Source organism: Nyctereutes procyonoides, unplaced genomic scaffold (genome assembly GCF_905146905.1).
Source record: "Nyctereutes procyonoides isolate TBG_1078 unplaced genomic scaffold, NYPRO_anot_genome, whole genome shotgun sequence".
Taxonomy (NCBI): domain Eukaryota; kingdom Metazoa; phylum Chordata; class Mammalia; order Carnivora; family Canidae; genus Nyctereutes; species Nyctereutes procyonoides.
In genome coordinates, this window is record NW_026575126.1 from 45,888,256 (window position 1) to 45,912,528 (window position 24,273).

General features: G+C 50.6%; 1 protein-coding gene across 2 annotated transcripts in view; it reads right to left on the reverse strand.

Annotated features, from left to right (window-relative positions):
- The window catches only part of TVP23A (trans-golgi network vesicle protein 23 homolog A), a 31,223-nt gene extending 13,475 nt beyond the window's left edge, over nucleotides 1–17,748 (reverse strand). For both annotated transcript variants that reach the window (XM_055340200.1, XM_055340199.1), the window contains exons 1-2: nucleotides 17,636–17,748; nucleotides 17,314–17,393 (exon numbers count right to left, since the gene is read on the reverse strand). In XM_055340200.1, coding sequence (XP_055196175.1) covers nucleotides 17,314–17,393; nucleotides 17,636–17,644 — 89 coding nt within the window. In that variant the 5' untranslated portion in view covers nucleotides 17,645–17,748. The remainder of the gene's footprint in view (nucleotides 1–17,313; nucleotides 17,394–17,635) is intronic.
- Nucleotides 17,749–24,273: the final 6,525 nt, after the last annotated feature.

Consider the following 24,273-nt stretch of genomic DNA (forward strand, 5'->3'; position numbering starts at 1 on the left):
CACGCACCTTCCCCCGCGAGTCACCTGAGTCAAGGGGCCCTCGGCGCCCACCCCCGAGGTGCAAGAGGACAGACTCCCTACCAAAACGCACCAGGGTGAAGGGCACGCGTCTGACGCGCCTCGTGCCTTTTCTCTACAAAGTACACCTGGCAATGACCTCCATGCCGACAAGGAGAAGTTTCTGGATCACTTCGGCTCACCAATGAAGACCGAATGACAGGACTGGAAAGCATCTGGACCATGACCCCGAAAGGACCCAGGGGTGGAGCCACAGAGGACCACCAGGCACGAGGAGCCCCTGGGGGAAGCATGCCCCCGCCCTCTGAAGCTGCCCCCCCAAACAGCCACACCCGAATCTCATCAAGCCTCCGGCTCCAACTACTAATTAGCAAGAAGTAGAGCTGCCGAAGGAAAACACTGAGGGCGCGACTTAAATCCAGATCCCAGGAAGCTCTACAGAACATCAGCGTGATGGCAAAGGGGAAGAAAAGACAGGGGGCAGCCGGGGAGCCCATGGGTTAAGGACCTAAGGAATCCAGCAGCCCATCGCAACCTGTGCACGTTACTGCACTGCAAGCTCCAACAAATAATACAAGTTATGAGACAATCAAACTCCAGTCCCCAGCTGGATAGCTGGATATTTCACAGTATTGGGGGATTATTCATTATTTTCAAGTGAGTTGATGCTATTAAAGGTGATGCTAATCGAGGTGTTGGTTTTAAAACTGAGTTCTTGGGATCCCTGGGTGGCGCAGCGATTTGGTGCCTGCCTTTGGCCCAGGGCGCGATCCTGGAGACCCGGAATCAAATCCCACATCGGGCTCCCGGTGCATGGAGCCTGCTTCTCCCTCTGCCTGTGTCTCTGCCTCTCTCTCTCTCTCTCTGTGACTATCATAAATAAATTTAAAAAAAAATTAAAAAAAAAAATAAATAAAAAAAAAATAAAACTGAGTTCTTGGGGCACCTGGGTGGCTCAGCGGTGGAGCACCTGCCTTTGGCCCAGGGCGTGATCCCGGGGTCCTGGGATCAAGTCCCAAATCGGGCTCCCTGCATGGAGCCTGCTTCTCCCTCTACCTGTGTCTCTGCCTCTCTATGTCTCTCATGAATAAATAAAAAATAAATAAAAATAAATAAAACTGAGTCCTTGGGGGTGCTGGGGCGCTCAGTTGGTTAAGTGTCTGACTCTTCATTTCTGCTCAAGTCACAATCTAAGGGTTGTGAGATTGAGTCCTGGGTCAGGCTCTGCACTGGGCATGGAACCTACTTGGGATTCTCTCTCTCTCTCTCCCCCTGCCCACCTCACCCTCTCCCTCCTCCTCTCTAAAAAAATAAAACTGAGTTCTTTTCAATATGACAGAGTACGTTTGAAGTGGCGTGATGTCTGGAGGTTTGCTTCAAAACGATCAGAGTATAAATGAAAGATTGGTCCTGAGTCGATCATTTCCGAAGCTGTGTGATGGGTACACGGAGTTCATTATTCTATTCGATTTGGCATATGTTTTGAACTCTCTATGATAATTTTTTTTAAATAGTCAGGGAAGCGGGATCCCTGGGTGGCGCAGCGGTTTGGCGCCTGCCTTTGGCCCAGGGCGCGATCCTGGAGACCCGGGATCGAATCCCACGTCGGGCTCCCGGTGCATGGAGCCTGCTTCTCCCTCTGCCTGTGTCTCTGCCTCTCTCTCTCTCTGTGTGTGTGACTATCATAAATTTAAAAATAAAAATAAAAATAAATAGTCAGGGAAGCAGATGACTGCCTTGCGAATTTCAGTTCTGCTATTTACTGTGTGATCTTAGACAAATGACTTAACTTTCCTGGTCTGGTTTCCTCACCTGCAAAATGGGGATAATCACATCTACATCATAGCAGGGCCTGGAGCACAGTGGGCACTCTGTAGACATACATGCATTTGTTCCTCCTTTGGGCGAGGCTCTGAGATGCTCCCCAATGACCCCAACCTTCTGGTGTGTATACACTTGTGTAGTCACCTCCCACAGTGAACCAAGGCTGGTCTGCCTGCCTGATAGAACAGACTAGATGTGACCATATGTCACTGTTGAGACCAGGTTATAAGACACTTTGGCTTTCCGTCTTAATCACTTGCTCTCTCGTGCTCTCCCTGAGGGAAGCCAGCTGTCGTGCTGGGAGCAGTGCTGTGGACAGGCCCACATGGCAAGGAGCTGGGGCCTCCAACCAACAGACGTGTGAGGGCACCATCTTGGGAGTGGCTCCTTCTGCCCCAGTTGAGCTTTCAGATGACCTCAGCCCTGGCCAATCACTTGACTACAGCATCATGAGACCCAGAACCAGAACCACCCAGCAAAGAAGTAGAACTCCTGTGACATTTCAAAACATATTTGTGCTTTCTGGCAACAAAAGCTTATGCCAGATCCAGTCTGAGTAGTTTCCACATCCAGATTTGGAACTGGCTCCTCTCTAAGGAGCCCTGGGTTCTTTGAATGGCGAGAGAATCGAAGACCAAAATCTGGGGCCTGGGGTGCAGCTAAGAGGTGGTGGAGGACAAAGAAAAAAATGCCACTTCTAGGCCATCTTTAGTAGTGACAGAGCTTGAAAAAAAAAGTCTTTTTATGAGACAACACTTTTTTTTTTCTGCAGTATTTCTGCCAAAAATCATCACTTGGCTTTAACCATGGATAATATCAGACAGACCTAAGTTTAGGTACATTTCTCCAAAAAGCTGGCCTTGGTTCTTCAAAACAACCTATGTCATGAAAGATTAAGAAAGGGTAGAAATATCCCAGAATAACTAAATGCAGTGGGCAATCCGGGTTGGCATGCATTCACACCTCCATACACACCTATGCACACACACACAGCAAAGTGCCAACAACTGGTGAACCAAGGTAAAGCTAAGTCCTTTGTACTATCCTTGCTGCTTTCTGGTAAGTTTGAATTTATTTCAAAATAAGAGGCTTAAGTCATTTTAAAGATGTTGATTCAAAATATTATTTTCTCACAAAATACTTCGTTGCTGTGATTTTCTTCCTCAGGCATTCCATCAACCATTGCACTGAAAGCCGTAGGCTTTGTCACTGCTGCACATGTGATTTTATTATTTGCAGGTCGGTGTTCACTTTGGCAGGACATATACTAAAATTAGAATGATATTGTTTGCAGATCATTTCAGTACCCCAAACAATTAATGCTAAAATTAAAACGGTAGTTTAAATTGTCCAAGGGCATAGAATTATATTTGCAACCCACATATAGTTCACGTTGATTTTCAAAATTGTTTAAGAAGTAAGTACATTGAGGGACAACTGGCTGGCTCAGTGGGTGGTTTTTGTGATTCTTGATCTCAAGATTATGGGTTCAAGCCCCACACTGGGTATAATAGAAATTACTTAAAATTTAAAAAATATATATTTAAAAATAAAAGAAGTGAGTTTAATAAATAAATAGAGCTGAAAGCAATACCACCACATTTGTTAAGCACCTACTATTTACCAAGCTCATCTGGGTGAAGTGCAGTGAACAAATGGACCAAGTCTCCCCCACCCCCGCCGCCCCACAAACATCACCAGTGTCTCAGGAGAGGCAAAGAAGCAAATAGGCAATTTCAACTCAGTGTGAAAAGTATCATTAATGGGATAAGCAGAGTCATAATCAAAATAGTCAACAACTTTACCCCAAAGGTACAGATGCAGTGAAATGCCAGGACACCTGCACCCCAACGTCCACAGCAGCGATGTCCTCGATAGCCAAACTGTGGAAAGAGCCACAATGTCCTTCGACAGATGATGAATAGAGGAGATGTGGCCTATATATATGATGGAACATTACTCAGCCATCAGAAAGGACGAATATCTACCATTTACATCAACATGGATGGACCTGGAGGGTATTACGCTGAGTGAAGTAAGTCAATCAGAGAAGGACAATTATCATATGGTTTCACTCATACATGGAATATAAGAAATAGTGAAAGGGATTATAGGGGAAAGGAGGGAAGATTAGGGAGGAAGACAAACCATGAGAGACTCCTAACTCTGGGAAACAAAGGGTAGTGGAAGGGAAGGTGGGTGGGGGTTTGGGGTAACTGGGTGATGGGCACTGAGGAGGGTGCTTGATGGGATGAGCATTGGTGTTATATGTTGGCAAACTGAACTTACTTATTTACTTTGTAAAAGATTTTATTTATTTATTTATTCATGAGTGACACAGAGAGAGAGGCAGAGACACAGGCAGAGGGAGAAGCAGGCTCCATGCAGGGAGCCTGAGAGGAGGAGCACCTGGGATGCTTCTTCGCAGTGATGAGAACATGTTCTGGAATGAACCACCCAGGCATCCCTAAAAACCACCTTAAAGGGTGACATTTGTGATATGTGAGTTATATCTCCGTTAAAACATAAAGAATTTTTAAGACTATTTGAAGATCTAAAGGACAAATTTGTCAGCAGAGAGCTCAGTGTAAACCAAGGCCAGTGGAGGGTGTGGGGGGGTGAGCAGGAATGGGGGGGGCTCAGGGTAAGTGCTGTCAGATGTCCACACACAGCATGAGCCCTGACCCCTCAACCCCCTGTTGGCCTCAGGAAGTTTGGGGAGAAAACCCCACCATCACAGAGGAATTCCAACTCAAGGCCTCTCGCTCCCCAGGAAAGTGGAGGAAATTCTGCTGTAGGATCAGTGTTCACTCCCCGCTGTCCTCAAGGGGTGGAAACAGGGAGTGTGTGTGTGTGTGTGTGTATGTGTGTGTGTGTGTGCGTGCGCGCGCGCGCGCGCGTGCGCAAATGCAGGTGCTCAGGGCCGAGCTGGGCAGGAAAGTAAGTCCACCAGAGCTGGGTGAGGGCCGGGCTCACCCAGACGGAGCAGATCCCAAACTCAGCCCACTCCTGCAGCTCTCACAGCTTTCCCGAGGAAGCCAGCAATCAGTTACTTGTTTTAAATGATTTCATTGCATCATATCACTAAGTGAAAGAAGCCAGTCTCAAAAGGCTGCATATGATGATTCCAGCTACCCAACGCTCTGGAAAAAGCAAAACTATAAAGACAGGAAAGATCCGTGGCTGCCAGGGGTTGGGGGGAGGGAGGGATGAACAGAGCGCAGGGAATTTTTAGGGCAGCGAAGCCAGTGTGTAGGATATGCTAAGGGGAATGTGCAACACGAGACCAAACCCTAATGTAAAGTGTGCACTTTGGGTGATGATGTAGGTTCGTCAACTGCAGGAAATGTTTTATCTGGGGGGCGGGATGGTGATTTGGGGGAGGCCATGCATGTGTGGGGGCAGAAGGCTGTGGGGACATTTGTGTACCTTCTCCTCAGTTTTGCTGTGAACCTAAAACTGCTTTTAAAAATAACATCTTTAGGGGCACCTGGGGCTCAGCAGTTGAGCATCTGCTTTCGGCTCAGGTCATGATCCTGGGGTCCTGGGATTGAATCCCTCATGGGGCTCCCCACAGGGAGCCTGCTTCTCTATCTGCCTGTGTCTCTGCCTCTCTCTCTCTTTCATGAATAAATAAATAAAATCTTTAAAAATAAATAAAAAAAAATAAAAATGATGTCTTTTTTTAAAATCGGAGTTCAATTTGCCAACATATAGCATAACATTCAGTGCTCATCCGGAAAAATGACATACTTTAAAAAAAAATACCACGACAACAATGTATTGGGGTGAAATTCACATCACATAAAATTAACGGTTTTAAAGTGAACATTTCAGTGGCATTTAGAAATTCACACTGTTGTTCCAAAACCGTCCCACCATTCCAAAGTAAAACCCCAACCCCCATCAGGCACTCTCCTCGTTCTGTCCTCCCTGCAGCCCCGGGTGACGACCCACCTGCCTCTTGTCTTTGGTTCACCTACGCTAAGCAAGTCAGGTTTCTCATGTGACCTGTTCCCATTTTTTAAAATTAAAATTCAAACTCATTTAGAATAATGAGTTTAAATGTGAGGCTAAGAGAGTGTGAGGCTCGGAATCTGTATCCCTGCCTATCCCTTTGTAATTCCTTTTCTAGAGTATTTTAAAATCCAGGGGAGAGAGACATCTCTGTAGTGAAATGCAGGGAAAATCTGAGGATCCACGGCCTTGACCTATGACTGTGTCTGAGTCATCCTGAAAGCACCTTGCTCCTGTGACGAGTGAGGAGTGACTAAGTAGCCCTGGGACACCCAAGGCTCGGCTCCTGTGTGAGGATTCCTCCCAGGGCTGGAGAAGGGCCTGCTCCGGGCTCTGTCTCCTTGAATTCCAGCTCAAGTTCATTGCATCGGTCTTACTAAGGAAATGTCATGAGCATCACTCGCCAGAATTTATGGCTAAGCTCTGTACCAACACAATACCCCCAACCCCGTGCCAAAGAAGGTGATCACACGCGCGCACACACACTCTCACACTCACACGAACCAGTGCGAGCATTCCTCCTTCACTCACAAATGGACAATCCAGAAAAATCTGCCACGTTGCTCAGGGCACAGCAGAGTCACGCTACAGGAGACTTTCACACCCATCTCAACATGTAGTCAGCATCCTCGGGGATGGAGCCCAAGAACCTCAAGTCTTGGCCCTTCCTTGAGTTCCCCCGGGGATGCTGATGAAGTCAGGACCCCAAGACCTGCATCGAGGCCCCACTGCTCCCAATCATCTCCCTTCGACCTGGGAGTCTTGGGCCTGCAGCTTTGCACCAAGTCCCCTGACGTGTCCCTGGTGTTCAGCTGGTCCAGGCCACCCGTATCTTCCACCTACACTCTGGCTCCACCAGCCCTAAAATACACACCCTGCCCCAGGGCCTCTGCACTTGCTGTTTCCCTGCCAAGGCTCTCCTCCTGTGCCTTTTCCCATGCCTGGCTCCTCCTCCACATTCGGGGCCCTTGGTTCAAATGTACCTCTTCCAAGAGAACACTTCTGAGCCCCCCTAATCTGAAGGAGCCCCCCATTTGCCCACACACCCCTCCCTAGGGCTTATCCCTCTCTGAAGTTACTTTATTCATGGATATTTGCTTAGATGGTCACTGTCTTCTCCTTAATTAAAATGTCAGGGGATCCCTGGGTGGCGCAGCGGTTTGGCTCCTGCCTTTGGCCCAAGGCGCAATCCTGGAGACCCGGGATCGAATCCCATGTCGGGCTCGCGGTGCATGGAGCCTGCTTCTCTCCCTGCCTCTCTCTCTCTCTCTGTGTGACAATCATAAATAAATAAATTTAAAAAAATTATTAAAAAAAATGTCAGCTCCATGAGGGTCAGGACCAGGCCTGGCTGGTTTTCTCTGTGTCCCCCAGAATGGTGTTCAGCACACAAACGTTCTTGAAAATTTTTGTTGATTTTTTAAATTTTTATTAGATTTTATTTATTTATTCCTGAGAGACACACAGAGAGAGGCAGAGACACAGGCAGAGGGAGAAGCAGGCTCCATGCAAAGAGCCTGATGTGGGACTCGATCCTGGGACCCCAGGATCACGCCCCGAGCTGAAGGCAGACACTCAAGTGCTGAGCCACCCAGGCATCCCTTTTTTTTTTTAAAATTACTTCCTGATTTAGTGAATACATGAAATGAATGCAAGAATAAGCCAGTGGTTCTCAAAGAGGAAGGGATTTTGTATCCCCCCACACACACACCTCCCCCCCGCCCCGCGATATCTGGAGACATCTGTGGTTGTCCCAGCTGAGGGACTGCTACTATCTAGTGGGTATGGCCAGGAGTGCTGCTCAAGACCCAACAGTGCACAGCACCGCCCCCACACAAGGAATGTCTGGCCCCAAATGTCAATGGTGCCAACCCCTGAATGAATGACTGAGTGAATTAGACATTCCCGGTCAGCCTGCCGTCCAATATCAAACATCAGGGAACCTGAGCAACGTCCCCAAATGCCTTCCCTGACTGTGTGGGTCCCACTTCAGCAGAAATCTCCTCTCGGTGATTTTATCGTTGGCAGGGCTTATGCAATTTAAAGTTAACGAGAAATATAAATAAGGGGAAGTTAAGCTGCTGTAGATGTAAGGAGTTAATTTCAAAATATGTAATTCCGTGCCCTAATCAAAGAGAACTGAAATTCGCCTAGTTCCCTGATTCTGCGGGTTATTTTCCTTGGTAATCATGGACCTTCCTCAAAACTAAACAATCAGCTCTTGGTGGGACCTGCTTATGTGTTATTATTTCTACATTTTTAAAATACAGCTTTCAGAGTGTGGGGTGAGGGGCAGCACGACCTCCCCAGGGACAGGGGTCTCACTTATTGAGACTTCCTGGAAATACAGCAAAGAAAAACCAAAATTCCTCTCCTCAGAATGTTAGAGCATGGGGTGCGTGCATGCGTGTGTAGCAACAGAGCTGCACCTGCCTTGCATGTGGCCACCAAGGCTCTGTCTGTGGTCACCTGCTAAGTGCGCCTTCCTTACCTCCCACCTCGCCAGCTTCCCTTGCGACAGTGTCAAACACAGAGGTGTCCCGAATGCTCTGGGTCCCCTCAAATGCACATTTAATTTGCCCAAACCCAAATCCAAACCCCAGAGAGAAAGAGAGAATAATCTCATCAAGGTTCTCAATAGGAGCGATTCTGCCCCTATGGGACTTTTGACCACATCCGGAGACATTTCTGGTTATCACCCCGAGATGGGGATGCATTGCTAATGCTGCTAAAAATCCTACAATGCACGGGATAGCCCCCATAACGAAGAATTATCCAGTCTAAAATATCAATAAGTGACCAAGTTAAAATCTGCTCTAAGGGGCACCTGGGTAGCCCAGTCGGTTAAACATCTGACTCTTGATCTTAGCTCAGCTCTTGCTCTCAGGGGTGTGGGTTCAAGCCCTGAGTTGGGGTCCACACTGGGCATGGAGACTACTTTTAAAAAAAGAAAAGAGAGACCCTTGGTGGCTCAGGGCATGATCCCGGGGTCTGGAGATTGGGTCCCGTATTGGGCTCCCACAGGGGAGCTTGCTTCTCCCTCTGTCTCAGCCTCTCTCTCTGTGTCTCTCAGGAATAAGTAAAATTTTTTTTTTTTAAAAAAAAGAAAGAATGAAAGAAAAGAAGAGCTGCTCTAAAAACTGGGAACAATTCTGCACTCTCACGGACACAGGGAAAATGTAAAGTATTCCCCAGAGTAAGCGTAAGATGAAAGCCCTGAACATGCTGCTCCCACGGCTCATCTCTGAGCATCCCTCCCTACGTGAGCATCTGGCCTCCTAAGCAGAGTGTAACACAAGACTCAGACTCTAAGGGTTCAAATCCCCATCCTGCAGCCTCGTAGTGGTGTGGCCTTGAGCCAGTCACTCAACTCTCTCTATCAGTTTATTGAATTTTCAAACAACTAAAAAAACCCACAGTATCCACTTCACAGGTTTGCAACACAGACTAAACACATCATTCTAACTCTGACGCTCAAAACAGCATAGTACGTGCTGGTTAAGTCTTTGTTACTGCTTGTACTACTTTCCATTCACTATAACTTCCCCTCAAACAAGCCAACGATTTCATCTATGGCTCATTTTTGAGGAACAGCTTTTGCATCCAGCAGGGGAAGAGAGAGACTTCTTGAGAGACAGAACATTACTCTGCATGATGAGCCCGTCAGGGATTTGCAGGGGGTGGATGAGGACCAGCCATGGAACACGGACCCACCAACCACCAGCCTTGATAATTAAGACCAAAATCAGATCTAAGAACTCTGCCCACGGTAGGAGGAAACCATCTTACTCTGAGTGGGAGGCCACTGGATCCCATGGCCTTTAGGTCTAAATGAATTTTGTAAAGACAGTACCTTGGAAGTATAAACAAAACTTACAAGAGGAGAGTCTCCAGCTCCCTTGTGGCCTCCTGTTCCAATTGAGAACCCGCCTCCACCCCGGCCCTGCCCACAGTAGCAAGACACAGAAGTCACCAAAAGGCAGATAGGAGGTACTGTTCATGGAGCCCACACAAGGTGTCAGGGGTCCCGCCCAGCCAGTTATATACATTTGTCACCTCATCTAGTCCTCTTTATGCAACCTTATGAGGGAGCCAACATCATCCCCCTGTTACAGCTGAGACAATGGGAGATCCAGAAGGTGCTCTGATCTGTTCAAGGTCACTGGGAGTACGTGACTAACATCAGCCCTGCGTGGGAATGATCTGGGTCTCCTAGGGCAATGTGGCACCTGCCCGCTCCTAGCATGGAACTGCCCCTGGGTTGCAGAGGAACTGGACCTCAGTGAACATAGAAAAGAGAATCATAGAAAAGGCTGGTGAGAAAGGGAAGCCGAAGCTTCTAGATGACTCACAGCACTTTGGCTGATGCACCTGGCACCCCAATATGGCCCATGCAGGTGGCAGGCACAAGAAACTGTGGATCTTCCGACAGGACAAAGACGCGGTGTCACTGGCCTGCATCTCCTTCCATAGGATCCCGAATCCACGTAGTTTTGTCAGAAAGCCTGCCTGTGAGGCGCCCTGGCGTGACTCAGTCAGTGAAGCATCTACCTTCGGCTCAGGTCATGATCTCAGGGTCCTGGGATCGAGCCCCACAACAGGCTCTCTACTCAGTGGGAGCCCGCTTCTCCCCCTCCCTCTCCCTCTGTCTATCTCCCTCTATCTCTCTTTCAAATAAATAAATACTTTTTTTTTAAACCCTCTTTGTGTCTTGTGAGGCTATCTGCTAAATTGATCCCTTAACCAGTTAGTTGGCTGGAGAATGGTAGAACCAGGACCCAAACCTGGGTCTCTCTGATCTCGAGTCCAAGCTCCTTCTACTCCGTGAGGCACCTAGGAGCCCAGAGTACTCACTAAAAGTTGGTCTGCAGCACAGCATGCCTAAAACATAGAGTTTATTATATGGTTCAGCCACTTCCCTCCTAGGTTACTGGCAGAGAGAACTGGAAACACAAGCTCACAGGAAAACTTGTACATGGATGTTCATGGCAACACTTCTTTTTTTAACACTTTTCTTTTTAAAGATTTTATTTATTTATTCATGAGAGACACACAGAGAGAGGCAGAGACACAGGCAGAGGGAGAAGCAGGATCCATGCAGGGACCCCGATTCAGGGCTCGATCCCAGGACCCCGGGATCATGCCCTGGGCCGAAGACAGACGCTCAGCCACTGCACCATACAGGTGCCCAGCGCTTCTCATAAGAACCAACAAGTAGAAATAATGCAAATATCCATCAATTACAAATGGATAAACTAAATGTGCTCTAGCCATACGATGAAATACTATTCAGCCTTAAAAAGGAATGAAGAAATGTCAAAACATGGACAAACCTAGAAGCATGATGCTCAGTGAGAGAAGCCAAAGGGCCACACACTGTATGGTTCCAACTCTATAGAATTTCCAGAACAGGCACATTGGTAGGGACACTGATTGGTGGTTGCCAGCAGGCCGGGGTGGGGAGGAGGCGATGTGGGAAGAATGACTGCTGAATAGGCACAGCGCTTCCATCTGGGGTGATGAAAACTTCTGGAACTAGACAGTGGTCATGGTTGCACAATCCTGTTAATATACTAAAACCCACACTGAGCTGCATTCTTGGAAATGGTGGTTTACAATATTAAGTTATATTTCCAATTTAAAACACGCCCAATGCAATATGGCACCAAAAGCAACAATAACTAAAGTATAAATAGACAAATAGAACTACTTCAAACTAAACCACTTTTGTGCAACAGAGGACACAATTGATAGAGAAAGTCAACCTATGGAAAAGGAGAGACTATCTGCAAATTGTGTATCTCATAAGGGGTTAATATGCAGACTACATAAAGAAGTCCTACAGCTTGATGGTAAAAAATCCAGTAACCCGGTTTAAAAATGGGCAAAGGACTTGAATGGACATTTCTCAAAATATGTACAAATGGCCAATAAGCACACAAGATGATGCTCACCACCAACAATCAATGGGGAAATGTCAATCGCCACCACAATGAGATATTGCCTCACGTCCATCAGGATGGCTCCTGTGAAAAATCCAGGGAATAACAAGTGCCAGTGGGGATGTGGAGTAATTAGAGCCCTGCACATCACTGGCAGGGCACTAGAGCACTGCACATCACTTGTAAAATGGTACAAGGGTTATGGAAAATGGCATGAAAATGCCTCAAAAAATTAGAATTACTATGGGACCCAGCGATTCCACTTCTGGGTATATACTGAAAGCAGGGTCTTGAAGATAGATCTGCACATCCGTGTTCTTTGCGGTACTATTCACAAGAGCTAAAACATGGAAGAAAGTCAGCGTCCACCGATAGATGAACGGAAGGACATGATGAGTTGGTACATCTGTACGATGGACCACTACTCACCCTTTAAAAAGGACGTTAGGGGAACTGAAATAAGCCAGACACCAAATCTATATGACTCCACTTACATGAGGTATCTAAAGTTGTCACATTCATAGGGACAAAAAGAAGAACAATGGTTGCCAGGGGCTGGGGAGGAGGAAATGGGGAGTTGTTTAATGGGTACGAGAATTTCAGATTTGCAAACTGAGAAAGTTCTAGAGATCTGTTTCATCACAACATAAATAGCACTCAGTGCTACTGAACTGTATACTTAAGAGTGGTTATATTGGTAATTTTTAGATTGTGGGTTTTTCCCACAATAAAATTGAAAAAAAAAAAAACAGGAAAAGGTAGCCAGTGGGGAACACACGTGCGTGCGCGTGCACACACACAGCATAGCTAACAGCTCCTCCACCTGCCCAGGTGTGCTGCAGGGTCCCATCCTCCCCTGATCCTGCCAGGTGCCCTGCCCTAAGAGCCACTACTATAATACTGCGCCTTGCTGACCTAGAACTGGGGACAGGAAGGGGAGGACCAGCTCTGGTCTTTATCCTAGGGCTTGGCCCAACACCTGGTACCCAGCAGATGCTGGATAAATATTCGCTGAACAAACTTCATAAAAACCATGTGGTAGGGGATCCCTGGGTGGCTCACTGGTTTGGCGCCTGCCTTCGGCCCAGGGCGTGATCCTGGAGTCCCAGGATCGAATCCCACATCAGGTTCCCCTGCATGGAGCCTGCTTCTCCCTCTGCCTGTGTCTCTGCCTCTCTCTCTCTCTCTCTCTCTCTCTCTCTCTCTCTCTGTTTCTCATGAATAAATAAATAAAATCTTAAAAAAAAAACAACAACAACATGTGGTAAGGTCAGGCTGGTACAATTATCCCCATTTTACACACAGGCTCAGCAAGGCAAGGTGACCTTTCTAAAACCACAAAACCAGAAAGTGGTAACAGAAGAGATGACCCCGATATCCTGGACTCCTGTTAGATGGCCCTTCACAGTCAGCCAGGCCCCTATTTCAGGAAATTCCAACAGGAATTTCCAAATAATAATTCTTGCCTTATATTAGTGACTCTTAACTTTTTTGGATCATGGACCCGTTTGGCAATCTAATAGAGGTCTGAGTCCTTTTCCTAAAGCAACATGTGAGACTTAGACGATAGTTTTTAGGGGGATCCTGGACTCCCCTGAAGCGCATTCATTGACCTGATTAAGAACTCTCTTTCCACCCTGCTATCTGGGGGGCTCATTTATCCTCAGGATTTTAGAGTCATCTCTATATTCTTGAGCATCAGAGTCAAGGAAAGATATTATTTTATTTTTTAAAATTTTTAAAAGATTTTATTTATTTATTCATGAGAGACACAGAGACACAGGCAGAGGGAGAAGCAGGCTCCCTGCAGGGAGCCCGATGTGGGAGTGGGACTCTATCCCGGAACCCTAGGATCATGCCCTGAGCTGAAGGCAGATGCTCAACCACTGAGCCACCCAGGCATCCCAGGATGTTATTTTAAATTCATACTCCCAGGCCCATCTCTCGTGGATCTGGTAAAGCAGGCACAGGGCTGTGCCCAGAAATCTACAGAAGGTGCATCGGAGGATTCTGGGATTGGTGGCTCTGAGACACACAGGGGGCTGGAAGCTGCTGCCTCTCAGGCTTCAGAATGCTGCCCCGAAGATCCCCTGAGCTCCCAGCCTCTGTCTTCAGCTGCCTACCAAACCTGGCTCTTAGCCATTCCAGCACAACCCAACAAGGACTTCCTGAGCCCAACATCTGTGACCCCAGAAGTGCTCCTTTACTGGGATCACTAGGTCAGAAACCTGGGTGTCACCATTGAGTTGTCCCTGTCCCCACCCCACATCTCGACCATCACCAAGGCCAGCTGATTCTATTCTCTATGTGCCTCTGGGCACCCCCACTTCCCTCTATCACCCCTGCCAGCACCGTTGTCCATGCTTCCAGCTTCTGCCCCCTGCTTCCATCTGCCTGTACCATCCATTCTCCGTCCTGTGTCTCTGATCCTGTCACTGCCCTGCACAGAGCTCTACCGTGGTGACCAAACCCTAGAGCTGCACTATCCAATATGCTAGCCACACATGGCTATTTAAATTTAAATTAAATATCCAAAGTTCTGCCCAAAGTTCACACTCATTACATATCAATGGCTCAAGAGCCGCATGTGGCCAGTGATTACCATACTGGATGGCGTAGATAGAGCACATTCCCATCTTCACAGAAAGTTCTAGTGGACAGTGGAGCTCTACAACTTCACTTATGAGCCCTTCAGGGTCTGGCCCCAGCCTCTGCTCAGACCACTCCCCAGCATCCCTGGTCTTGAGCCACAGTGAACCACTCTCAACAACCTAAACTCATGCTCTCACCTCTAAACCATTGCATGTCATACCCTTCCTGTCTTTCTTGCTTGGCTAACTCCTACCCACGCTTCAGGTCTCCGCTGTCACTTCTCCCCGAACCAGGATAAGTGCCCAAGCTTTTGCCAATCACAGCATTTAAAACACGGAGTCATAACAGCCATGGGCATGCCTACACCCATTACAGCCATACCAACAATTTTCAACGAGGGGCAAGTTTGCCCGCCCCTCCTGGGGGACACCTGGCAGTGCTTGGATTCATTATTAGCGAGGTGCTACTGGCACCCAGGGTAGAGGCCAGGAACACTGCTAACATCCTACAGTGCACAGGACAACCCCCCCACAGCAAAGAATCATCCGGCCCAGAATGTTGGCAGCGTTGAGGCTGACCATGCTTGCTCTACGCTGGACAGCTCCGTAATGGAAAGGTGTGTGTCCCGTATGCCCAGCCACCAGCCCAGGGCTGGGCATAGAATGAGTACAGGGGTTCTCTAAGAGTTTCCCCAGGATTCCAATTCTCTTACATGGTCTTAGAATGACAGTCACTGATCATTACAGCAGGCTGAATAATGTCCTCCCACCCCGCCACCCAAATATCCGGGTCCTAACCCTGGAACCTGTGAGCGTCACTATACATGGCAAAAGAGACTCTGCATGGGTGATTCAGTAAAGGATCTTGAGACAGGAAGATTCTCCAGGATTATCCTGATGGGTCCTAAATGCCCTCACAAGCCCCCCTAGCAGAGGAAGACAGAGGGACACCTGACAGAGAAAAGGCAGCGTGAAGATGGGGCAGAGAGATTGTAAGATGTCACAACGCGGGCCGTGAAGATGGGGAAGGGGCCCCAGCCGGCATCCACTGGAAGGGACAGATGGTCCCCCCGAGTCTCCAGCAGGGTGTGGCCAGGCTGATGCCTTTTTTCGGCCCAGGGAGGCTGATTTTGGACTTCTGGCCTCCAGAACTGTGTGTTCTGGATAGACAGGTGTTTCTGTGATTTGCCCTGCACAGCTGGGACCTGCGGGTAGGCAGGCAGGCTAAGGAATGTTGTTCGTGAGGCTTGTGCTGCATGGATGACCTCGGAAGCCCAGTTGTTTGGGATGCCAAGGGCTACCAATCTTGTCTCACACCCCCTTCTGCTCCTGGACTCCCCCACAATGGAATCCGGAATCGGGGACGGGAGGTGGGCACACAAAGCCCAGGCTCCTTGAAAATGTAAAAGCCTGATAACATGGAAAAGCAGCTCGCTCCAAACTGCATGTAGGAGAAAAAATGTCTAACTTCAGACCCCATCATTTGCCCTATAAATTTGGCCCTTATGGGAAGGGTCAGTTGAAGTGTCAGCTGAGAGGAGGATGCTCTGCCCAGACCTCCAGCCCGGCTTCTCCAAGGGGCTTCCCAGCTGGTGAGGCCGAGGTTGTAAACATCTGACCTGATGTAACTCCACCGTAGTCTCGGGTCTCGCCGTTTTTTTTTTATTTAATTTTTATTTTTTTTATGATAGTCATACAGAGAGAGAGAGGCAGAGACACAGGCAGAGGGAGAAGCAGACTCCATGCACTGGGAGCCCGACGTGGGATTCGATCCCGGGTCTCCAGGATCGCGCCCTGGGCCAAAGGCAGGCGCCAAACCGCTGCGCCACCCAGGGATCCCTCGCCCACTGTTACCTGCATGGATTCCCCGCCTCTCCTGGCTCTGTTAGGTTTCAATACGTTAATTAACGTTAATAATAATGTCATTAACGTCATAAACGTTTATAATAATAACGTTGTCATTCCTTTTCGAAACTGACACAACGGCTGCTGTGAATCTTTTGCTCACAACGCTGCGAGAGGATACACATCTGCTGTTTCTAGGCCAACACATTTCTAGTCATTTGTTACAGTGGCCCGAGGACACTGATACAGTCCTGTTCCAACCTGGGGTTTATTGGATTTGGATCAGAGCATCGGAAAGGAATGGCGTTTAGGGGAGGCCCCCACCCTGGTGGCTCTGAGGGCGGGAAGGAGAGATGGTAAGGGTGCCCGAGGCACGTGTTTCTAGATGGAGATGCCCGGGTCGTCGGCCCTAGTGTCTGTGGGTCATTCCTCACACCTAGTCCTGCTGCCTCCGGGGGTGCGGGACGTCTCTGGTAGCAAGGGACTTAGCTCAGGACGCTACATCTGTCTGGTGCCGAAGCGAGGATTAGAATAAGAATGGAAGTTCTTGTCCAGCTCCCCAGCCTCCCTGCCAACCCCCCTCCCTTCCTCCACTACCATCCAGACACAGGGGCCTTTCTCTGACCTTCCAACACAGCCCTGGGGCCTCTGCACCTGTTATTCTTCTGCTTGGAACATTCTTCCTCCAGAGTCTCCCATGGCTGGCTGCTTCTCCTCATTCAGGTCTCAGTGCAAATGCAGCCTCCTCCCAGAAGCCCTCCTCGCTTGCACTTGGGGCCAGGGCCCTTCACATCACCTTCTGTCACCACCCGCTGATTTCCTTCCCAAATCATCTCCCGCTGTAACGATCCCATGACCATCTTTGTCTGTTCATAGTTAGTCCCCTGCAGGCCGGACTGCAGGTGCCAAGAGGGCAGGGACCATGTCTGATCTGTCCAGGGTGTGTCCCTAGCCCCACGCCTGGCACACACCAGGCGCTCAACACATTGGGAAGGAATGAATGAGTGGGTGAGTGAATGTGAGCAAGCGAATTTGCAGCCCTGGAGGATGCTTGCCACACGCCAGGTCCTACATACCTGATCTTGGCTTTCCGAAAGGCCAGCTCGTCTTCATTGCCAAAGTCCAGGGACACGTCCTCAGTATCGTCCACCAGCGCCTGGGGGACACCAAAGGCAGGTGGCGGGCGCTGCGCATCCCCACCCCCACCCGCTCTGCCGGCGGGGCCCCTCCCCCGCGGCTGCAATCCGAGGCCTCCTGCGCATTTGGGGTTCGGCCCAGCCCAGGCCGGGGCTCGTGCATCCCTCCTCCTCCCTTCCCCTCCCCTCCCCCGGGCGCCCCCCCCAGCCTCCTCCCGTCCTCTCCTCCATCCTCCAGCCCCCAGCATCCCCGCGGCCCTACCTGCTTCATCCTCCCCGGAGCGCACCTGGAGCCCCCAGCCGAGGGGCCGAGTCCCCGGAGGGTGCGGGGCGCGGGGTCCGAGGCGACGCCCCGCGGAGCAGGTCCCGGGTGGGGGCGGGGCGCGCGGGGCCCAGAGCGCAGTCGCGGGCTGGGGAGCTGGGCTGGGGCGGGCGGGGGCGGGGCTTGGCTCGCTGGGGACCCCCGGAGGGAGGAGGGAGACAGCGGATGCCCAGAGTGGAGGGATGCAGGGCGAAGAAGACCGAGCGCGCCCAGGAGGGGCCGATTAGGTGCACTCGGGGATGGGGACGGTGGCCCTGGGGGAACAGAGGGGGTGGGCCCGTGAATGAGCTGGATGTCCCATAATTGGATGGGTGAGCGAACCAGGGAATGAATGTCGGTGTTGGGCAGCCTCATTTAGGGTTTGCAGAAGGCCAGTGTTTCCCCAAAGTCTCTGAGCAGGAGGAAATCACCCCTCTCTGGGCCCTGATTAAAAGCAGATTCCCAGGCCCAGCCCTGGAGATTGGGAAGGCCTGGGTGCAGGCTGAGGCACCTGCTTTTAACCAGTGAGTCCGAAAAAAACAAATTAAATTAAATTTAAAAAAAAACAAACAGGTGAGTCCGCTGACCACAGCGAGATCTTCCCTCATCCGGGTGCCAGCACATACTGAGCACAAAAATAAATACCATGGGCAGTTCTGATAGTCGTTCTGGACGGTGAGAGCTCCTTGAGTATCTCCCAGGAAAGAAGGCTTGCCACCTGAAAGTCTTTCCTGGCCCCCGACAAGGTCACGGCCCTCCCTGTCCTAACCCCCCACCCCCCAGGAGCAGAGGGCTGAAAGTCTAGATGCCGAGGCCCCTGGTCCTGCCTTTGCCCACCCGACACGGGCAATGCGGGCCTTTCCCCCATCCCTGGTGACCTGTAAAAGGACCACTGGTCCACAAGCTCCTGACACAACCCCTTCACTGCTGGCCCCCTGAAAGGACAAGTGGCCTGGGGTGTGCCCAGGGGGAGCAGTAGGAAGCACAGCTGCCTGAGCTCTGATCCCTGGGTGAGCACCGCTTCCCTCCCCCCCTCACCTGACCCAACAAAGGGCCTGGCAGGTGTGTGGGGGGAGGATACTTTCTCCTGGGGACAGAATGCCATCCTGAGGGGTCAGCAGCTCTGGGCTGGTCTGCAATGCGTCTAACAAGCTCCCAGGTGATGCTGATGCTGCGGGGCCCTCTGAACCATAAGGACTTACATTACTGAACTCGGGTTTCTAGAAAGGCCTGTTGTGTCTTCCAGCCCAAAGTTGGCTCCAGGCACAGGAGAGGGTCACACTGAGTGGCTAGAGGACCCTAAGCATCCCCTACCCCGCGAGTCCCCAGCTGCCTGGGATACTCAAGGGAGGGCAGGTGGAGGTGAAAAGCCGTTGCAAAATATTTAGGGGCTTTTCCTACAACCCTGAAAGTCACCAGCTGTTGCTAGCTGCTAAGTCTGGGCTCAGAGTCCCCAAGGGGTGAGAAGGTAGGAAAACCCCCTTGGAAACCCCACCTAGGGACAAACTGTCATTCTTGCCCATCAGGTTGGGGATGCCTCGAGAAACAGCCATGGCCCCGCCGTGTAGAAGTCACCCCACAAACACAACGTCATGCCACACTCCCCCTTCCTGACCACATCAGGGCACAGGCTAAGGATGAAGGTGCCAGGGCCAGACCCAGGGCCTAGGCATTCCCTCCCCAGGAGAAAGTGCTCCCCCTGGATATATGCCCAGCTGGCCCTCTGCAGAGTCAGCCAGGAGAACTGGGGGCGTGGGCAGAGAACCCATCGCTTCTGCAAAGAATTCATCGTTGGCTTTGAAATCAGCTACAGTGGATTTACCTGAGGCTGCTGGTTAACAGGCAGATTCCAGGGCCCCGCTCCAGGCCTTCTGAATCCCCAGGGCCAGGGCCTAGGAATCTGCTTTTAATATGGGCTCTGGGGAGGGGCACCTGGGTGGCTCAGGTCGTGATCTTGGGGTCCTGGGATCAACCCAGGAGCCTGCTTCTCCCTCTGCCTCTGTTACTCTCATGAATAAATAAATAAAATCTTTTAATATATATATATTTAATATATATTTATTAATGAGAGTATATATATATATATATATATATATATATATAGAGAGAGAGAGAGAGAGAGAGAGAGAGAGAGAGAGAGTCAGTCTCTCTCTGGGGAATTCCTGAGCACAGAGACCTTGGGGAAATACTGGTGCCACTGAATATGGCCACTGGGGTCCTGACACGAGTCGCCTTCTGCTGGTCCTGGCTCAGGAGGAGTGTGGGGAGCAGTCTGGAAGAGCAGGCTCATCTCTGATCCCTGGCTCCCAAGGAAAGGGACTCCAGGCTCCAGCAGCCACTGGCATCCAGGTGGCCCCTGGAGGCCAACATCTGGAATTGGGCAGGCCCGACTGGAAACATGCTCCACCATTTCCTGTCTGGGTGGCCTTGGGCAGGGGACTTCATGTCCCCGGCCTCGATCTCCACATCTGTAAAATGGGGTCACACCTCCCCTCACCCTCATCATTAGGGATGATGCAAGACCGGAGAAAACACAGGTGGAAGGCCCTCCTCAGAGCTGGGCCTCCGGAAGCAGCAGCTCTGGAGACTGACTTTGATCATCAGCAGAGGGCCCTGGGGTCTGAGGAACACCCCTTCCGTGGAGCTGGGCCACACACAGGTTGTGAGCCCCGTGCCAGTCACTTGTTCCACTGAGAGGCGTCTGTCTTAATGGGGGAACAGGCGCTGCACATCCAGCATGGCCGTTTCCCAAACACTGTTTAGCCGGGACAAGTGACAGCTGGGACAGAGGACGAGCTTGGGACCCGAGGAGTCCCAGAAAGTAGGGGCTTGGGTGTGAACTGCCATGGCTGAACACTGGAACCAGGAGCAAGGGGAGGACGGGGTCAGCCTGGCTGGACTGCTCCCATCCTTATCCTATAGGAGAAGGACAGCAGGCACAGGGGGGCAGATCTGAGACTGGAAAGAGTTCCTGAGCTGCACTGTCCCCCCCATCAGGGCAAAAGCTGCAGCTTCCAGGCCTGTCATCCTCAGCCCTGCATTGCCGTGGGCCGGCCCTAAGACCTGCCCGCCTGGCACCTGCCAGTGGCCCTGCCATTCCTCCTCAGGCAGGGCTCAGGGTCTCACAAAATGAGCCAATAGAAGGGAGCCCGCTGACATGGACCTGGAGGGAAACAGCAAATCAGTTCTTAGGGTAAGTATATCCCAGGCAACATTTGGGATATACCTATGCTTGAGAAAGGCTCAGTCATTTACCTCAAATTCACATTTACCTGGGGTCCTGTATTTCTTCTAGCAGCCCTGTGCCTCCAGGCCAGGGTGCACCCAGGCTCAGGAGACCCCAGGGCTCCCACCCTGGTGCCCAGGCAGCTGTCCCCATGCCTCTCCCCTTCCTGCCTCCCCCAGATGCTCCGCCCACCGCACAGGGCTCCTCCCACCTGCCATGGCCTCTGGCCACCAGGCTGGCAGCCTGGGCAGTGTGCCTCCCGTGGGCTGTCCCTGGGGGTCCGCCCTCCGCACCCCCGTCTGCCTTGTTGGGGGCAGAGGTGCCCGGCGTGACTCCTGGATTCCTACCAGACAGAGTCAGCTGCGCCTGGACCTCTGTGACATGGGGCGAGATGGGCGGCCTTGCACACTCGCGGGGACTCAGCCACCGACTCTGCTGAGTCCAGACACCGGGCCCTGGCCTCAGCAAGCCGAGATTCCACTTAAGAGAGAAATAAGAATTACCAAAGCTGAGGGCACCTGGGTGGCTCAGTGAGTTGGGCGGCTGACTCTGGATTTCGCCTCGGGGCCTGATCTCAGGGTCGTAGAATCAAGAGCCCCATGGGGGTGAGCTCAGAGCTGAGTCTGCTTCTACCTTTCCACACCCCCCCCCACCTTTCCCCTCTCACATGCATGCGCTCTCTCTCTCAGAAAAATAAAATCTTAAAAAAAATTAATTACCAAACCTGGCAAAAAAAGAAAAAAAGAAAAGAATTACGGAAGATGTTAAAGGTCTGTCAAGAAGAGAACAAAGGAGGGATCCCTGGGGGGCTCAGTGGTTGAGTGGTTGCGGGGTCATTTACATTTTCAGCTCATGCACATGGGTGTGGGTGCTGGGGGAGCATGGACACCGAGCAAACAGCAGGTGCAAAGGCAAGCCCTGGGTAGAATGTGGCGGAGGGGACCAGGATGGGCGTTCAGGGGCCACCTGAGGAGACGGTGAAGGTGGAAGACCCCTGGATGAGGACAGAGGCCCAGCTCTCCAGTCCCTACCTCTGCACAAGGCCAAGCACAGTCGCCAGGGACAGTGCGGGGGGCGGGGGGCAGTGGTGGTGGCGCTCTGGCCAATCCCCGCTCAGTGGAAAGGTAAGAGGGCCTGGCAAGGGTCTTGTTGGGGACCTCCCGGTCTCAGGCAGCCACCCCCATTCACTCAGCAAACGGTTTACAGATAAGGCCTAGCCCTACTCGTTCACCCAGCACCCGCTCTGCCCCCGCGCCAGCCCTGCGGTGAGATGTCTGCCGTCTCACCAGTTGCCCCTGGGGCAGGAATGGGGTGGCCCGCCTGGGTGCCAGGCAGGCTGAGGATGCAGGGTCCTCCACCCCAGGGTTGCAACAGAACACAGACCGTGGGAACCTGCAGAGGGCAGAGGGCCTGGGTCCCTCCACAAACATGTTTCAAGAAAACAGCTGGGGAGAAGAACCTTCTGGTTTAAAGAGATTTATCCAGGGGTTGATCACACACAGCCCTCCTGAGGGCTGTCCCCCCCATGCCTTGATCCCTTACTAGGATGGGATTCAAACAGCCACGGGCAGTAAAAGTACTTCTGGGACAATTAGGGGATGGGCCCTGAAGGGGTTCGGGGCAATCCGCCTAACGCTAAGGATAATGAGCCATTCACTCTTTCAAACTGTGACACTATGGTGGTTTTAGCAGATTCACAAAGGGGTGCGACCGTCACCTGTATCCAGCTCCAGAACATTCTCATGACCCCAAAAAGGAATGATTATATAAATATCAGTCACCGCTCATCCCCCACCCCAGACCCTGGGGACCACTCGTCTGCTTTCAGCCTCCATGGATTTGCCTGTTCTGGACATCCCGTAGAAGTGGAATCTTCCACCATGTGGTCTTCTGCTCTGGCTGCCTTCTCTGAGCCTCGTGTTTGCGAGGTTCCTCCGTCTCGTAGCAGGTGTCAGGGCTTCGTTCCTCTGTATGGCCGTACACCTGCTTGGAGGGAGCTAGGGCCCTTGGTTTAGCCCTTCGTCAGCTGGTGGACGTGAGTGGGAATAATGCCACTCTGACACTCCTGTTCCCCTTTGGGCGAACACGGGTTCAGTTCTCTCCAGCACATGCCTAGAAGTGGAGTTGCTCGCAGCTTTGTTTTCCAAAAAGAGTCCCTTGACCTGAAAAGATAAGATGTTGGGGCTCGCTTCAAGATTGCCATGGGGGTTTGCGGTGGGGTGCCTGGGTGGCTCTGTCGGTTGAGTATCCAATTCTTGATTTTGGCTGAGGTCATAGTCTCAGGGTCATGGGATCAGGCCCCGAGTAGGGCTCCAGGCTTAGCACAGAGTCTGCTTGAGATTCTCTCCCTCTCCCTCTGCCCCTCCCCTCATTTGTGCTCAATAAACAAACAAATAAATAAAATCTTTAAAAAATCATACAGAAGGGGGGAAGTAGGGTGCGTATCAATGCCCAAAGAGAGGCTGTATGAGTTGAGAATTTTGGATCAGAACAAGTTGGGGTTTATTTTTTTTGTTTGTTTAACTTTTTACTTATTTATTTATTCATTCATTCATTCATGAGAGGCACAGAGAGAGAGGCGGAGACAAAGGCAGAGGAGAAGCAGCCTGATGTGGGACTCGATCCTGGGACTCCTGGACCAGGCCCTAAGCTGAAGGCAGACACTCAACCCCTGAGCCACCCAGGTGCCCCCAGGTTGGGGCTTATTATGCTGTTTACTTTATAGCTGTTTAAATTCATGCATAAAATTGTTTTTGGATGTTGAGGCTCGGTTTACAGCAACCTTTTGTTCTTATTTCAATTTCCCCCCTACTTACCCCGAGCAATAGAAATGTCATGTAAGGGGTGCCTGGGTGGCTCAGTCAGTTAAGTGTCTCACTCGTGATTTCAGCTCAGGTCTTAATCTCAGGGTTGTGAGTTCAAGCCCCATGCTGTGCTCCACCATGGGCATGGAACCTTGTTTTCTTTTGTTGTTGTTGTTTTGTGTGTGTGTGTTTTTTTTTTAAAAGAAATGGAGATGCATGGATGGTTCAGTGGTTGAGTGTCTACCGTCAGGGCGTGATCCGATCCCGGGGTCCTGGGATCGAGTCCCACATCCGGCTCCCTGCATGGAGCCTGCTTCTCCCTCTGCCTGTGTGTCTGCCTGTCTCTCTCTCTGTCTTTCATGAATAAATAAAGTCTTTAAAAAATTCAAAAATTAAAAAATAAATGTCATGTGAACAACACATGTCATTTTAAACCCAGTAGCTGCATCCAAAAAAGTAAAAACAGAGGAAATTGATTTTAATTGTGCTTTTCTTGAACCCATTGTATCCCAAACGATCATCTTAACATGTAAGCAATTAAGAAATTACGAAAAAGATAGTTTACATCC